Consider the following 17,782-nt stretch of genomic DNA (forward strand, 5'->3'; position numbering starts at 1 on the left):
GCAGATATATCTAAATCTGATGAACATTTTTGCTACCATTCAGATTTGCTCTGAATGCTTCAGTTTCAGAGAGTTCTTTCATAGATACAAAGATTTGATTAGTAAATTTGGCTATACCTGTAGAAAGCTTATTAAAAATGGTATTTCACATCCTAAATTTTATGGTAATATTGTACTTAAAGCGAGGAATAAATTTAACGGTACCAATTTTCTTGCACCAGATGCGCATTTCGACAATACATGTCTCTTCAGTGATGCTCGTGGCCAAAATATTTGAAATCCAAAGCTTATATAAAAAATGTAGAGCTATAATCCAAAAGGTCCAAAAAGTATAGCCAAATCCGTAAAAGGAATCAGAGCTTTGCATGAGGGAGATACATTCCATGAGGAAATCACTATGTGATCCTTGTAAACTCATCGAACCTTTAAACAAACTTATAAGTAAGGTTATCGTACCAATATTGTAATAAGAACTCTGAATATAGTTCACATTGGCACTAGTATTGATTTTGTCATTAGCAAATTAAAACATAACTAAATTTCATTATCTTTTGAGGCGAGATGTATAGAGACACAGCCACGTTAACTTTTATTTCTATAGAAGTCGCTCTTCCCTATATTACTACTACCTGTCGATACATTTATTTTTGGCATTGCACAAGTCATGTCTTCTTTGACTATTAATGACGTTAAAATACTCAATCCCTGTGATGTGTTTTAGTCGATTTTAGTCTCTGATGCATGATTTTTTATTATTAATTGGTTTTGGCTTTTAACTAGCTATCAGTAACTGCGAGTACTCTCAAATCGTATTTTCTTGTTAATTCGACCTGTTGATACTGTTTATAATGCTTTTTTGTTATTTTTTATTTATATGGATCTTGTCTGTACACCAGCTTTGATTATTTGTTATATCTTCAATTTTTTCACTTATTCTTACAACATTTGTATAAACTTCAAGATTATAAAAAAACGTTTTTTTTCTAAAGTGAACATTGATTGGTTAAATATTTCTCAGTGATGTCCTGTGTTTGAATTTGTTTGTTAGATTTTTGGCCATGAATGTTTGTCTCTAATATTTAATTAACTGTGCATTTGTATTCAGATATCGCAGATCAAATTTATTCGTTTGATTGAGTAAAGTCTGCCAATTGATATTTTATCGTATATTTTTCTATGTTGTGATGTTATGCTATTGTTTCAGAAAAAGGGAGAAGGTTTGGATCCATTAAAACGTTTTATCCCGCTGCAAATGTTTGCACCTGTCCTAAGTCAGGAATCTGATGTACAGTAGTTGTCGTTTGTTTATGTAATATATACGTGTTTCTCGTTTCTCGTTTTGTTTATATAGATTAGACCGTTGGTTTTCCCGTTTGAATGGTTTTACACTAGTAATTTTTGGGGCCCTTTATAGCTTGTTGTTCGGTGTGAGCCAAGGCTCCGTGTTGAAGGCCGTACTTTAACCTATAATGGTTTACTTTTTAAATTGTTATTTGGATGGAGAGTTGTCTCATTGGCACTCACACCACATCTTCCTATATCTATATAAACCAAAAACTGCATTTTACCCTATGTACTATTTTAAGCCATTTCTGCCATCTTCGTTCCCGGGAAGGGTCATCCGACACATTTTTTAAACTAGATACTCTTATGATGATTGAAGTTTGGTTACATTTTGTCTTAGTAGTTTCAGAGTAAAAGATTTTTTGTAAAAGATTACAAAAATTTAAGAAAAATTTGTAAAATTGACTATAACGGGCCATAACTATAGATCTTACTTTGCTGAACATTATTGCTGTTTACAGTTTATCTCTATCTTTTATAATATTGAAGATATTACAAAAACAGCAAAATTTCCTTAAAATTACCAATTACAGGGTAGCAACCCAACAACTGGTTGTCCGATTCATCTGTAAATTTCAGTGCAGATAGATGTTGACTTGATAAACAATTTTAACCCATGTCAGATTTGCTTTGGTTTCAGAGTTACAAGCCCCTACTTTCTATTTTGAGCCATGGAGGCCATCTTGGTTAGCTGGCTAGGTCAAGGGACACATTTTTTAAACTAAATACCCTAATGATGATTGTGGACAAGTTTGGTTAAATTTGCCTTAGTAGTTTCAGAGGAAAAGATTTTTGTAAATGATTACAAAAATTTACGAAAAATTGTTAAAAATTGACTATAAAGGGCAATAACTGAACATTTTTGCTATTCAAAGTTTACCTCTATCTATAATAATATTCAAGATAATAACCAAAAAATTTCCTTAAATTTACCAATTTAAGGGCAGCAACCCAACAACCGATTCTCAGATTCATCTGAAAATTTCAGGGCAGATAGATCTTGACCTGATAAAGAAAATAACCCTGTCAGATTTGCTCTAAAAATTAGTTTCAGAGATATAAGCCAAAATCTACATTTTACCCCTATGTTCTATTTTTAGCCATGGTGTCCATCTTGGTTGGTTGGCTGGGTCACCGGACACATTTTTAAACTAAATAACCCAATGATGATTGTGGCTAAGTTTGGTTTAATTTGGCCCAGTAGTTTCAGAGGAGAAGATTTTTGTAAAAGTTAATAACCAGATGCCGGACGCAAAGTGATGAGAAAAGCTCACTTGGCCCTTCGGGCCAGGTGAGCTAAAACTAGAGGCTCTAAAGAGCCTGTGTCGCTCACGTTGGTCAATGTGAATATTACACAAAGGACATAGATGGATTCATGACAAAATTGTGTTTTGGTGATGTGTTTGTAGATCCTACTTTATTCTTGCTGTTTACAATTATCTCTATCTATAACAGTAGTTTCTGTGGAAAATATTAGTGAAAATCTACAAATTTTATGAAAATTGTTAAATATTGAATATGAAGGGCAATAACTCCTTAGGGGGTCAATTGACCATTTTGGTCATGTTGACTTATTTTTAGGTCTTACTTTGCTGTACATTATTGCTGTTTACAGTTTATCTCTATCATTAATAATATTCAAGATAATAACCAAAAATAGCAAAATTTCCTTGAAATTACCAATTCAGGGGTAGCAACCTAATAACCGGTTATCTGATTCATCTGAAAATTCCAGGGCAGATAGATCTTGACCTGATAAACAAATTTACCCCCGTCAGATTTGCTCTTAATGCTTTGGTTTTTGAGTTATAAGCCAAAAACCGCATTTTACCCCCATGTCTATTTTTAGCCATGACTGCCATCTTGGTTTGTTGGCCAAGTAACCGGACACATTTTTTGATCTAGATACCCCAATGATGATTATGGCCAAGTTTGGTTTAATTTGGCCCAGTAGTTTCAGAAGATTTTTCTAAAAGATTACTAAGATTTACGAAAAATGGTTAAAAATTGACTATAAAGGGCAATAACTTCTAAAGGGGTCATCTGACCATTTTGGTCACGTTGACTTATTTGTAGATCTTACTTTGAAGAACATTATTGCTGTTTACAGTTTATCTCTATCTATAATAATATTCAAGATAATAACCAAAAACAGCAAAATTTTCTTATATTACCAATTCAGGGGCAGCAACCTAACAATGGAATGTCTGATTCATCTGAAAATTTCAGGGCAGATAGATCTTAGCCTGATAAACAATTTTACCCAACGTCAGATTTGTTCTAAATAGTTTGGTTTTTGAGTTATAAGCCAAAAACTGCATTTTACCCCTATGTTATATTTTTAGTCGTGGCGTCCATCTTGGATGGTTGGCTGGGTCATTTTTTAAACTAGATACCCCAATGATGATTTTGGCTAAGTTTGCTCAAATTTGGCCCAGTAGTTTCAGAGGAGAAGATTTTTGTAAAAGTTAACGCAGGACGACCCCGGACGCAATTGATGGGAAAAGCTCACTTGGCCCCTTCGCCAGGTGAGCTAAAAAAGATATTAGATTTTTTATACATCTTGTAGTTAGTGCCCCTTTAATGTACGAGTTTTGATTGATTATTATGCTTTAAATAGCGAAACTGTCCCTGTTTACCAGCTTTTGTTCTTCAAATAAACTTGTAAATACTACTCAATCTTACCAACTTTGACAATACAGGACAGAGAAGAATTGGTGACTTTATATTTTCCTGTTGACTTGAGTTGGTCAGACAAATGAAATACTGTATTTTCTGCAATGAAAACAAACTAGAGGCTCTCAAGAGCATGTGTCGCTCACCTTGGTCTATGTGCATATTAAACAATGGACACAGATAAATTCATGACAAAATTGTGTTTTGGTGATGGTGATGTGTTTTAAGTTCTTACTTAACTGAATATTCTTGCTACTTACAATTATCTCTATCTATAATGAACTTTGCCAATTACTAACAGAGGAAATTATTTTGTAAAAATTTACAAAAATTTACCAAACTAATGAAAATTGTTAAAAATTTACTATAAAAGGCATTAACTCCTTAAGGGGTCAACTGACCATGTCGGTCATTTCATTTTTTAAACTAGATACCCAAATGATGATTGTGGCCAAGTTAAGATTAATTTGGCCCAGTAGTTTTAGAGAAGAAGATTTTTGTAAAAGATTACTAAGATTTACGAAAAATGGTTAAAAATTGACTATAAAGGACAATAACGCCTAAAGGGGTCAACTGACCATTTCGATCATGTTGATTTATTTGTAGATCATACTTTGCTGAACATTTTTGCTTTTTACAGTTTATCTCTATCTATAATAATATTCAAGATAATAACCCAAAACAGGAAAATTTCCTGAAAATTACCAATTCAGGGGTAGCAACCCAACAACGGGTTGTCTGATTCATCTGAAAATTTCAGGGCAGATAGATCTTGACCTGATAAACAATTTTAACCCATGTCAGATTTGCTTTGGTTTCAGAGTTACAAGCCCCTACTTTCTATTTTGAGCCATGGAGGCCATCTTGGTTAGCTGGCCAGGTCAAGGGACACATTTTTTAAACTAAATACCCTAATGATGATTGTGGACAAGTTTGGTTAAATTTGCCTTAGTAGTTTCAGAGGAAAAGATTTTTGTAAATGATTACAAAAATTTACGAAAAATTGTTAAAAATTGACTATAAAGGGCAATAACTGAACATTTTTGCTATTCACAGTTTACCTCTATCTATAATAATATTCAAGATAATAACCAAAAAATTTCCTTAAATTTACCAATTTAAGGGCAGCAACCCAACAACCGATTCTCAGATTCATCTGAAAATTTCAGGGCAGATAGATCTTGACCTGATAAAGAAAATAACCCTGTCAGATTTGCTCTAAAAATTAGTTTCAGAGATATAAGCCAAAATCTACATTTTACCCCTAGATCATACTTTGCTGAACATTTTTGCTTTTTACAGTTTATCTCTATCTATAATAATATTCAAGATAATAACCCAAAACAGGAAAATTTCCTGAAAATTACCAATTCAGGGGTAGCAACCCAACAACGGGTTGTCTGATTCATCTGAAAATTTCAGGGCAGATAGATCTTGACCTGATAAACAATTTTACCCCCCGTCAGATTTGCTCTAAATGCTTTGGTTTTTAAGTTATAAGCCAAAAACTGCATTTTACCCCTATGTTCTATTTTTAGCCATGGCGGCCATTTTGTTTGGTTGGCTGGGTCACCGGACACAATTTTTTAACTAGATACCCCAATGATGATTGTGGCCAAGTTTGGTTTAATTAGGCACTCTAGTTTCAGAGGAGAAAATTTTTGTAAAAGTTAACAACGACGGACGATGGACGCAGGACGACGACAGACGACAGACGGATAGTGATGGGAAAAGCTCACTTGGCCCTTTGGGCCAGGTGAGCTAAAAATATGACAATTGTTTTAGTATGTTACATGAAATGATGAAATGATAATATCATCAAGATAATGAAAACCATGTTCCAATGGGCGCTTGCAGTTGAATATATCAATTGATAACACTTCAATGGGAAAAGGGAACAAACAAATCATATGACGTTATATTAGAAAGATGTTACCTTCGTTGTTAGTTTACAAGTGTAAATTTGATCAACAAAAAGTAAGCCTATTGATAGGTTAAATAGATCTATTTTCATAAAAGATCTTGAAGAAAATTTTGTCAAAGTGTCATTATATTTCATGAATTAAGTGATCAACAAACTTATTGATGTATGGTTTGATATCAGACTCTTGTATGTATTAGCTGTAAAACACTCAGTCATTCGTGGAAAATTCATAATGAATTATCGAGCACTGATATAAAGATAACTTAATAGTCACCTATGGAAAGAATATCTGTAATGTCTGAATACACCTTCCATTCAACTTTGGCATTGCGTGGCAGTCTAGGAACAACAACAAACTCTATCATGCTTGGCATAGTGTTGTTTTCTATTGAAAAGCTTGAATGATTATGATTTAGGAATGTCTGAAAGGAAACAGAATCAACATTTAACAAAAAAAAGCATCTGATTTTGTATAATCAAACAACGCTTTTTTGTACTTTAAATGTTTATACAATAAAGATTACAAAAATTTGAAATCCTCAGCAGTCTTCACATGTTTATGAATATGTTTATAAATTGATGATTTATTTAGTTTCCATTTTTCTCTTCTTATTTTCAAGAAAATAACCAACAAAATTTAAAACAAGAGTACACACGCTGAAATGTCTCGCCTTCTTTACTAATCATTGATATTATGTTGATAGACCTAAATATAAAGCTTTATTACAACTGTCACATAAACTCAACATTAACCAAGAAAACAAAACATTGATCAATGAACAATGAAAATGAGGTCAAGGTCAGATGAACCATGCCAGGCAGACATGTTCAGCTAACAATTCTTCAATACAACAAATATAGTTAACTTATTGCTTATAAATTAAGAAAAACAGACCAAAACACAAACACTTACCACTTAGCAATGGACCGTGAAAATGAGGTCAAGGTCAAATAAAATCTGTGTAACAGACCTATAGATCATGAAATATTTCCATACACCAAATATAGTTGACCGAATGCATAAAGTATTAGAAAAATAAAGCAAAACTCAAAAACATAACTTTGACCACTGAATCATGAAAATGAGGTCAAGGTCAGATGACACCTGTCAGATAGACATGTTCACCTTACAATCATTCCATACACCAAATATAGTAGACCTATTGCAAATAGTATAAAAAAACCAGACCAAAACACAAAAACTTAACTATAACCACTGAAACATGAAAATGAGGTCAAGGTCAGATGACACCTGCCAGTTGGACATGTACACCTTACAATCATTCCATACACCGAATATACTAGACCTATTGCTTATAGTATCTGAGATATGGACTTGACCACCAAAACTTAACCTTGTTCACTGATCCATGAAATGAGGTCGAGGTCAAGTGAAAACTGTCTGATGGGCATGAGGACCTTGCAAGGTAAGCACATACCAAATATAGTTATCCAATTACTTATAATAAGAGAGAATTTAACATTACAAAAAATCTAAACTTTTTTTTCAAGTAGTCACTGAACCATGAAAATGAGGTCAAGGACATTGGACATGTGACTGACGGAAAGTTTGTAACATGAGGCATCTATATACAAAGTATGAAGCATCCAGGTCTTCTACCTTCTAAAATATAAAGCTTTTAAGAAGTTAGCTAACGCCGCCGCCGCCGGATCACTATCCATATGTCGAGCTTTCTGCAACTAAAGTTGCAGGCTCGACAAAAACGGCAATAACTCCAATAAGTAATAAAAAACTTATTGTTCAGAGAACAATTGAAGGTTTTTCCACCAGATATGATATATTTTGATATGAAATATTACAAAATTTGGCTAGAAATGAAATGTTTAGTGCCAAATGATAGCTAATTGTAAGTTGAATTTAAAAATGCATGGTTTCTATATATTTTTGTTTGAAAAATGAGAGATAATATGTTACTTCCGGTTCGAAAAATGTTGCTTTGAATTCGTTTTAATTTCATATATAGTTTACTTGACACTGATACCAAAAATATATGGTTCTATGTACTTTTACATGCAAAAATAGCTACTTTCAGTTTGAAAAGGTCATTACCAGTTGATTTTTTAAGGTCATATGACTTGCATCTTAATGCACAAATTCCCATAGCCTTATCATGCATAAATTAAAAGTTAGAGCAAGGGTCAAAATCTAGAACGCCAAATCAACTTATGAAACAAGGGCCTAAAACCAAAGACTCCAGGTCTCTACAATACTGTGGATTCTTTTATTTTCATGGGTACCAATTTTTGTGGATAAGAGAAAAATTGTATGTTAGGGGATATTTAATTTAGAGGTTTTGCCGAAGGTCTACATACACGCCTATAAAAATTTTGTCATTCGTTATACATTTTATTTCGTGGTTTACCTGTACCCACGAAATCCACGAAAATTGGTATTCAACGAATACTAATGAATCCATAGTATATGGTTAATGAGTTATATCACCTTACGACTAACATTAGATATAAAAGGGGCGAAAACTCCCATTAAATGTCTACGTACGCTTTCAACTAAGATTTAAGTGTTACGACAGGTATGATGGCCTATTAGAAAACTATATACCAAAAGTTATATGAACTGGATGTAATCAATAAAAGGTACCTGCACTTCAAAAATGAAAAAAATGCATACCGTATATACCGGTTATACGAGACCCCAACATGAAGAACATTAAACAATTCAATCGAGAAATTGACTTTTTGCTATTGAGCAATACAATGCAATTGTCAGAAGATTTCAAAACTGTGCTATACCGCAATACTATGCAATTGAAGATTGCCTGCTATTGCACAATACTTCATATAATCAACACATCATGTTTGGTGTGTATTCCTGGACATATCAGTATTTTTTTGCTTTTATATATAAATCAGAAAGAATCAATTTAAATATGAAAAATATTATGAGAACAAAAACCCAAAAGTTATGAAAAAAAATCCCCCATACAATTTTGTTTAACCCCCCTTTTATTAATTACCCCCAAACATCAATCTTGTTTTTGGCACCTTATTCCTGAACATTTTGGGCAATAACCCTTCAACTCAATCCCAACCTTTTCAGTGTGGCATGGGACCTTGCATTACAATTTCAGAGATCCATACACTTAAACACAAGTTATTCTCTGGAAACTATAACCAGATGCTCCGCAAGGCGCAGCTTTATATGACGGCAGAGGTTGTACCAGTTGGGGCAAGTATGGACACAACATTTAAGCTTGATACAGCTCTGAATTTGGATTGTGATTAAATAGTTGACACAGTATAGGTTTCTGACACAGAAAGAATGTGGTCTAACAAACTAAAAAAATTATCCATAATAAATTTTGGACCAATTTGAAAACTGGGCCCAAACTCAAAAATCTAAATACATGTTTAGATTCAGCATATAAATTAACCCAAAGAATTCAATTTTTGTTAAAATCAAACTAAGTTTTATTTTAGACCCTCCGGACCATAATAAGACCAATTTGAAAACGGGACCCAAAATTAAAATTATAAATACGCAATTAAATTCTGCATATCAAGGAACCTCAATAATTCAATTTTTTATGAAACCAAACAAAAGTTAAATTTTGGACCCTTTGGACCGCATGTGGACCAATGTAAAAACGGGGACCAAATTCCAAAAACATAAAACACTGTTAGATTCAGCATATTTAATAACCTCAATAATTCAAAATTAAAACCCCATTGAAATTGGTCAAGAAATAAGCAATGTATACAAAGTATTAGAAAAGTATAGTTTTGGCCCCCTTTCTGCCCCTAGTTCCTATATAGTTTGGGCCATAACCCCCAAATTCAATCCCAATCTTCCTTTTTTGGAATGGAACCTTGTGGTACAATTTCAGAAAGATCCATACACTTAAACACAAGTTATTGTCTCAAAACTAGAAAAAATACTTATTTTGACCCCTTTTGGGCCCCTTGTTCCTAAACAGTTTGGGCCATAACCCCCAAAATCAACCCCAACCTTCCTTTCATTGAATGGAACCTTGTGGTATAATTTCAGAAAGATCCATACGCTTAAACACAAGTTATTGTCTCAAAACTAGAAAAATTCTTGTTGACCCCTGTTGGGCCCCTTGTTTCTTAACTGTTTGGACCACAACCCCCAAAATCAATTCTAACCTTTTTTTGGAATGGATCCTTGTGGTACAATTTTAGAAAGATCTATACACTTACACACAAGTTATTGTCTCATATCTAGAAAAAAATACTTATTTTGACCCCTTTTGGGCCCCTTGTTCCTAAACTGTTGTGACCACAACCCCCAAAATCAATCCCAACCTTCCTTTGGTGGTTATAAACTTTATGGTAAAATTTAGTGATTTTTATTAACGAATTCTAAAGTTATCGTCTGGAAACCATCCGTCTTCGGACTAAGCTGACAATGATGACGACATGATACCAATATACAACCAATTTTTTTTTAATTTGCTGTCGTATAATTTATTTTTTTTTAATTTTTGAGGTCGTATAAAAATTGATGTTTTGACCCCTTTCTAAACTGTTCTAACCTTCCTTTTGTGGTTTTGAACCTTCTTGTAAACTTCCATAAAGATCCATTTACTTTAACTAAAGTTATTGTGAAACCATGCGTCTTCAGACCACGCTGACGATGACGACATCATAACAATATAGGACGCAAACAAATTTGCGGTTCTATAAAGACGAATATAACAGACATGAAACGACTACCACTTTACTACAGGCTCCCGATTGAAGACAGACACATAAAGAATGTGGCGGATATAAACATGTATGAGCTATTCAACTCATCAGATCTATACAAAGAAAAACATCAAACAACAAGAATTTGTCCATAGTACACGGATGCCCCACTAGCACTATCATTTTCCATGTTTAGTGGATCGTGAAATTGGGGTCAAAACTTTAATTTAAAATTAAAATTAGAAAGATCATATCATGGGTAACATGTATACTTAGTTTAAGTTGATTGGACTTAATCAACTTCATCAAAAACTACCTTGACCAAAAACTTAAACCTGAAGCGGAACAAACAGACGGACGGACAAACAGACGGACGGACAGACAAACGAACAGACAGAGGAACAAACAGGCGGACAGAGGCACAGACCAGAAGACATAATGCCCCTCTACTATCGTAGGTATATCGTAGGTGGGGCATACAAACAGTTGGGTACCTGGCAGGGTATATATCCATCTCTCATCCCTACCATCAAAAATGTACTTGCAGCTACTGACAGGTAGATCAAAGCCAATTACAACAAATAAAATAATACTTCGCTGAGCACAGCCTGATACTACCGCAGAGTTCGAAAACTCTGAATAACTCTGGACAAGTTTGGAAACAATATCAAAGCTTAATGATAAAGTCTGAATTTTGATTGTGATAAAATTTTTGACATACTATAGATTTCTGACTCAACACATAGGTCGTCAAAGATCTAAAAAGTTTCAAATGAGCATTTCATTTACTTACATCGGTGTGATGTCCAAAATCTAACAACATGGTTCACTTCAACATATAGAAAACATTAACCAGATGCTTCGCAGGGCGTAGCTTTATACGACCGCAGAGGTTGAACCCTGAACGGTTGGGGCAAGTATGGACACAACATTCAAGCTGGATTCAGCTCTAAATGGATTGTGATTAAATAGTTGACACAGCATAGGTTTCTGACACAGAATGAATGTGTTCTAATGAACTTAAAATTTTTGTTTTCTCTTAGAGCAATTCACTATGCTGTTCAATATTAATCCTCTCAAAATAATGTTTGAAGAAATTTTCTTTTTATTTATGAAATTTCAAATGAGAAAAATTGAACCCAATTTTTCAATCACATCCCCCTTTCCCTTATTCCAAAACTAATCTCAATTAAAATATTCTAATGGAGTTTGCAACAATAACTACTCATTTAAATACATCATAAAATAAACTGTAAATAAAATGTAAAAAAAATGCTTGTTATCACTGAATGGTAAAGATTATTTAAATTTATCAGTTGGTAGTAAAAAGTGAATATACATTGTATATTGTATATAACAAAGATTTAAGTTGATTCTGGACAAAGGAAGATAACTCCAATTAAAAAAAAATCTTGCAATAAGATATTTCTTGCTTACTATTTTGGACAAAGAAAGATAACTCTAATTAAAAAAAAATTGGTATTTCACAATATTGTGAAATTAGATATTTCTTGCCATTGCACAATACTGTGCAATTGAAAAGACTTGCTATTCCACAATACTTAATATAATAATTTTAGATCCTGATTTGGACCAACTTGAAAACTGGGCCCATAATAAAAAATCTAAGTACATGTTTAGATTTAGCATATCAAAGAGGCCCAAGAATTTAATTTTTGTTAAAATCAAACTTAGTTTAATTTTGGACTCTTTGGACCTTAATGTAGGCCAATTTGAAAACGGGACCAAAAATGAAGAATCTACATACACAGTTAGATTTGGCATATCAAAGAACCCCATTTATTCAATTTTTGATGAAATCAAAAAAGTTTAATTTTGGACCCCGATTTGGGCCAACTTGAAAACTGGGCCAATAATAAAAAATCTAAGTTCATTTTTAGATTCAGCATATCAAAGAACCCCAAGGATTCAATTTTTGTTAAAATCAAACTAAGTTTAATTTTGGACCCTTTGGACCTTAATGTAGACCAATTTGAAAACGGGACCAAAAGTTAAGAATCTACATACACAGTTAGATTCAGCATATCAAAGAACCCCAATTATTCAATTTTGAAGAAATCAAACAAAGTTTAATTTTGGACCCTGGGACCAAAACTCCCAAAATCAATACCAACTTTCCTTTTATGGTCATTAACCTTGTGTTTAAATTTCATAGATTTCTATTTACTTATACTAAAGTTATGGTGCGAAAACCAAGAAAAATGCTTATTTGGGTCCCTTTTTGGCCCCTAATTCCTAAACTGTTGGGACCTAAACTCCCAAAATCAATACCAATCTTTCTTTTGTGGTCATAAACATTATGTTTAAGTTTCATTGATTTCTATTTACTTAAACTAAAGTTATTGTGCGAAAACCCAGAATAATGCTTATTTGGGCCCTTTTTTGGCCCCTAATTCCTAAACTGTTATAACCAAAACTCCCAAAATCAATCCCAACCTTTCTTTTGTGGTCATCAACCTTGTGTCAAAATTTCATAGATTTCTATTAACTTAAACTAAAGATATAGTGCGAAAACCAAGAAAATGCTTATTTGGGCCCTTTTTGGCCCCTAATTCCTTAAATGTTGGGACCAAAACTCCCAAAATCAATACCAACCTTCCTTTTATGGTCATAACCCTTGTGTTAAAATTTCATAGATTTCTATTCACTTTTACTAAAGTTAGAGTGCGAAAACTAAAAGTATTCGGACGACGACGACGACGACGACGCCAACGACGCCAACGTGATAGCAATATACGACGAAAATTTTTTCAAAATTTGCGGTCGTATAAAAAGTTCATTTTAGTTAGTTTAAACATATTTTATTGTTCAAAATGACAAATGAACAGACACAAGTTTACAACTTTTACTAAACTCATTTGATTTAAAATCAAAAAACTTATAGCTGACTATGCGGTATAGGCTTTGCTCACTGTTGAAGGCCTTACGGTGACTTATAGATGCTAATTTCTGTGTTATTTGGTCTCCTGTGAAGAGTTGTCTCGCTGGCAATCATATCACAGCTTCCTTTTCTTATATTAACTGTATCTGGTGTATCCTTCATCTCAAATTCAATCAGATAAATGTGTTCTACAAAGTCAAATTCTGATTTATTTAGTGAGAGCACATCATCTATATAGCTGAAAGTAAATTACTAAAGATACTTATTGCTAATCTTCCCAAAAAGTTCCTGATAACTGAATACAAATGTGTTGAAATGCACACACTGTCACAAAGGTAATTCAGTTTTTAATGAACATAAAGTAATAATTTCACTATCAATATAATCTTTACCGGTATGCATTGCATTAACTGACCGAATTTTGTAATATATGTCATAATACTTACATGTCCTGCATACTTCATTTCTTTTTTAACTATGGATATATAATCTCTTTGGCTTACATAACAGATAGCGATAGAAATATGTTTTAAAGAAGTACTTCCAGGCATAGCTTCTAAAATTCTATGAATATGTCGAAGACAAAGTCTACTTTCAGCCTTGATTCCTCCGCTTATTATGTTCAATGTACTTGGAACCATAGCTATCTGACCAGCTATATACATTCTTTTATCTACCTTCAAGTAAAACAAAAGTACGCTAGATTTAATAAAATGCTTCGCTGAGCGCAGCCTTATTGTCCGCAGAAGCCAAACCCTGAATAGTTGAGGCAAATTTTGACAAAATATTTAGATTTGATGTTGCCTGAATTTGAATTGTGATCAAATTTTTGACATATAATACAGGTTTTCGAAACAAAATTAATGTGGTCAAAGATCTTAAAATTATATTGTGCAATACTGTGTAATTGAAGATTTCTACTTGAAACATTGATGTGTCGAAAAGACATGAATAGCCCTGTCTCAAAAATTAAAAAAATCTGCAATTTCAACAACACATGTGGACACAAACATGATGGTAGTCTCACATCTCAAAATCTTAAAGCTTTAAAAACTCCATATAACTCTCCAAAGCCACTAATTTTGGCAAAAATTAGTGAAGCGTAACTAAACATAAACTTGACCTGTAACTCATCATGGTATACTCACATACCAATATCAGCCCAATCATCTGAAGGCATTTAGAAAAAACTGACCATTATTCCGTGCGTTAATCGTGTATCGTGTGTGTTGCGTGCGTGCATCGTGCGTGTATCGTGCATGCACCAATCGTGCACTCATCATTCATCGTTCTGTGTATTTTCTGTGTAATGTGCCTGCATCGTTTATTCTTAATCGTGTATCGTGCATGTATCGTGCGTTCATCGATCATTCATTCTTAACCGTGTATAGTGTGTTCGTCAATTGTGTATAACTGTGTTCATCAGGGTTGCGTTCAATATCATAGTGGCTACACAGGGCTACGTAGATTTTGACTATTGAATGTGTAGCTATAAACTAGCTGCTACATAGGTATTGATAGCAGCTACGTAGCTTCTACGATATTGAACGCAACCCTGATAACATGCATTTGTCAAAATTTCATCTCTAATCTTGCTACGTTCATTCATTGCGGTTTTTATATGATAGTCATTGTAACGATATCGCCTCGTCGTAATTATATAAGTGTTGGGGTTGCGACTAGCTCATGAACAAAAACACATCTTACGTCAACGACATTTAATAAGAGAGCCTAAAACAAAAAGGCGTTTCCGGACATCACTTGTACAATTCCGTAAAACATATAAAACTGAATTACACATATATAAAACATATATATATAAATATATAACATCCCCCGGCAGAAAGAAAATTCCCAATGAATTTTTGCATATATGGAATTCAGATTCACAATCAAATAAAAATACATGATCAATATTACAACACTATCTTTCTAACTTTCAAAATATTCAAAATTCTCTATCTTTCAAAATATATCTTAACGAACAAGTAACTGGTATGGATAACTTGGTGGAATAAGCATCTTGGAACAAATTGCGGAGTACTACATGTATAAAAATATCTTGCTCGTCATGAACGTGACAGTTAAATATCATATGATATAAAATACTATGAAATCACCAGAGTCCTTACTCTTATTTTGTAGATAAATGCTAAACGTGATAAAATATGCACACTTTCAAAGAGTCTCACACAAAAATACAATTCAAGATCAGCTCATAAAACTCTCATGCACTCTGAATTTCTCGTGAACCATACTACTCACAGCAATACTACTCAGGTTATTCGTGATTAACATATAAAAGTCATTGACAGATATTCATACAATCTCATTTGGTTATCTATGCCTTACTATTCCAATTTCCATGTTTTGGGGTTATTAAACTTATTTCATAAACAATCAGCACTACAGAAAAAAACAATGTTCATTTCATAAAATAAAGTGTAGTTTCCTTTATAAAGTTTTGACAATTCGATTAAGTCTTTAACTAATCCTTGCAACTTTCGAACTTATAAAATTACATACAAATACGATATTCATAATTCGAAATTCAAAATGGAGGGTGAAAAACAACAAGTAAATCCTCTAGCTACATGTTCTAAAGTCAATAAAATTTGCCTTTCAAAAGTAATTCAGGCTAACTGCCCTTAAATTCTAATAAAAGCTTCAATACAAAACAAAAACATGTTAATCAATCAAAAAATATTATTCATGTTATCAATAATGAATACAAAAAACGATATTTCAATAATCATATTTAAGTAGCAAAAATGTAAGTGATGCCGGAATCATATATAATAATCACATCAATGCATAATAATACAAAATATAATAGGGAACATGCAATAAATGTTCATATTAATCTTTCTCTTTTGCCTCTTGGTCTTCATTTACGAATATCCAGTAAACGGATATCTCACTATGAGATAAATCTCACAAGTAAGTTTGCGGTAGAATAAAATACACACGGCACTAACAATATCACACAGATCCTTGACGAATTATTAATATCATGAGTCGATGTTCCAAATTTCGATAAATGTTACGTTGTACATAGCTACTTAATTAAATTGTCATGAGATAAATCTCACAGACAAATAGCAACTTGTGAATATATACAGTTATATTGCGCATGTAGTCATGAGAAAACTCTCACAGACAAATAGTTTCGGGCATGTACTCATGAGATAAATCTAACGAGTATATAAATGGTGGACGCTAATTAAATAAAGATGATGTTATGACAATAAAAATGTTTAAATTTTTGGCGGAGGTCGAGATTTTAATTTGGCCTTGGCTTTCGGTCCAAGCTGATGTTCTTGAAGCCACATAGCGTGTTGAGCTGGTTCACCAACTATATGAGCAAGATACGTTCTTTTTCCATTCATTATTTTGTGCGCTAGGAATCTTTTCACTTTTAACTGACTTGCAGACTTTGAATCGCTAGATACGTCAACCTCACTAAAATGAATGAAATTATTATCTTTGAACCTAGCGGGTAATTTCTTAGTGCGCTTTGGGCGAGACATGGTTGTACTATTTTCAACAATCAAAATATTGTCTGATTGGCTTGTATTATCAGATAAATTGTCATAATTGGTGTTTTGGTTTTCCTGAACAGGCGTATTATCCTCATTCATAGATGTATAATCTTGCACTTCAACATCGTCTAGTTTCGTATGAACAGGGTCCATAAAATATTTTGACGGATTTGGTTTTCTCACATACGCAGATTTCAGTCTATTGATATGCACTGGCTGTGATAATATTTTGTTCGTGTTTGGGTCCTTTAAGGTGTACATATGAGGACTATTTACTCTTGAGATCACATATGGACCGGCAAATCTATTCTTAAATTTTTGTCCTGACCCGGTTGGTTCTTTCGACAAATAAACATAGTCGTTTTCATTAAATGAAATATTTGGTATTTTGTCCTTATTTACTCGGTCAACCATTTTAACTTGTGAATTAATAGCATTTTTCTCGACTTCAGTACGTATAAGGTTCAACTTTTCACATTGCTGTTTGAGATACGCATGACAATCTTTAGGTACAGACGAAAAGTCTGTGTCCTTAATATGCAAAGACAACGGAAAGTGGGGTCTTTTCCCATACACTATTTCAAAAGGCGAAAATCCAACACTTTGGTTTGGCGTATTGTTCATCGAAAATACTATTCCCGGTAATACATCCTCCCATGGTTTTCCTTTTACAATAAACGGTGTTAGTCTTTCCGATAAAGTTCT

The 17,782-nt window shown here is 33.2% G+C and overlaps 1 protein-coding gene across 3 annotated transcripts in view; it reads right to left on the reverse strand.

The window, feature by feature from the left end:
• LOC134710332 (uncharacterized) overlaps nucleotides 1–17,782 on the reverse strand; it is a 167,099-nt gene that overhangs the window by 13,816 nt on the left and 135,501 nt on the right. For 2 of the 3 annotated variants that reach the window (XM_063570658.1, XM_063570659.1), the window contains exons 13-15: nucleotides 13,982–14,212; nucleotides 6,219–6,366; nucleotides 4,030–4,119 (exon numbers count right to left, since the gene is read on the reverse strand). In XM_063570658.1, coding sequence (XP_063426728.1) covers nucleotides 4,030–4,119; nucleotides 6,219–6,366; nucleotides 13,982–14,212 — 469 coding nt within the window. The remainder of the gene's footprint in view (nucleotides 1–4,029; nucleotides 4,120–6,218; nucleotides 6,367–13,981; nucleotides 14,213–17,782) is intronic. The other variant, XM_063570660.1, reaches the window with a different exon arrangement.

Source organism: Mytilus trossulus, chromosome 3 (genome assembly GCF_036588685.1).
Source record: "Mytilus trossulus isolate FHL-02 chromosome 3, PNRI_Mtr1.1.1.hap1, whole genome shotgun sequence".
NCBI classification, from domain to species: Eukaryota; Metazoa; Mollusca; class Bivalvia; order Mytilida; family Mytilidae; genus Mytilus; species Mytilus trossulus.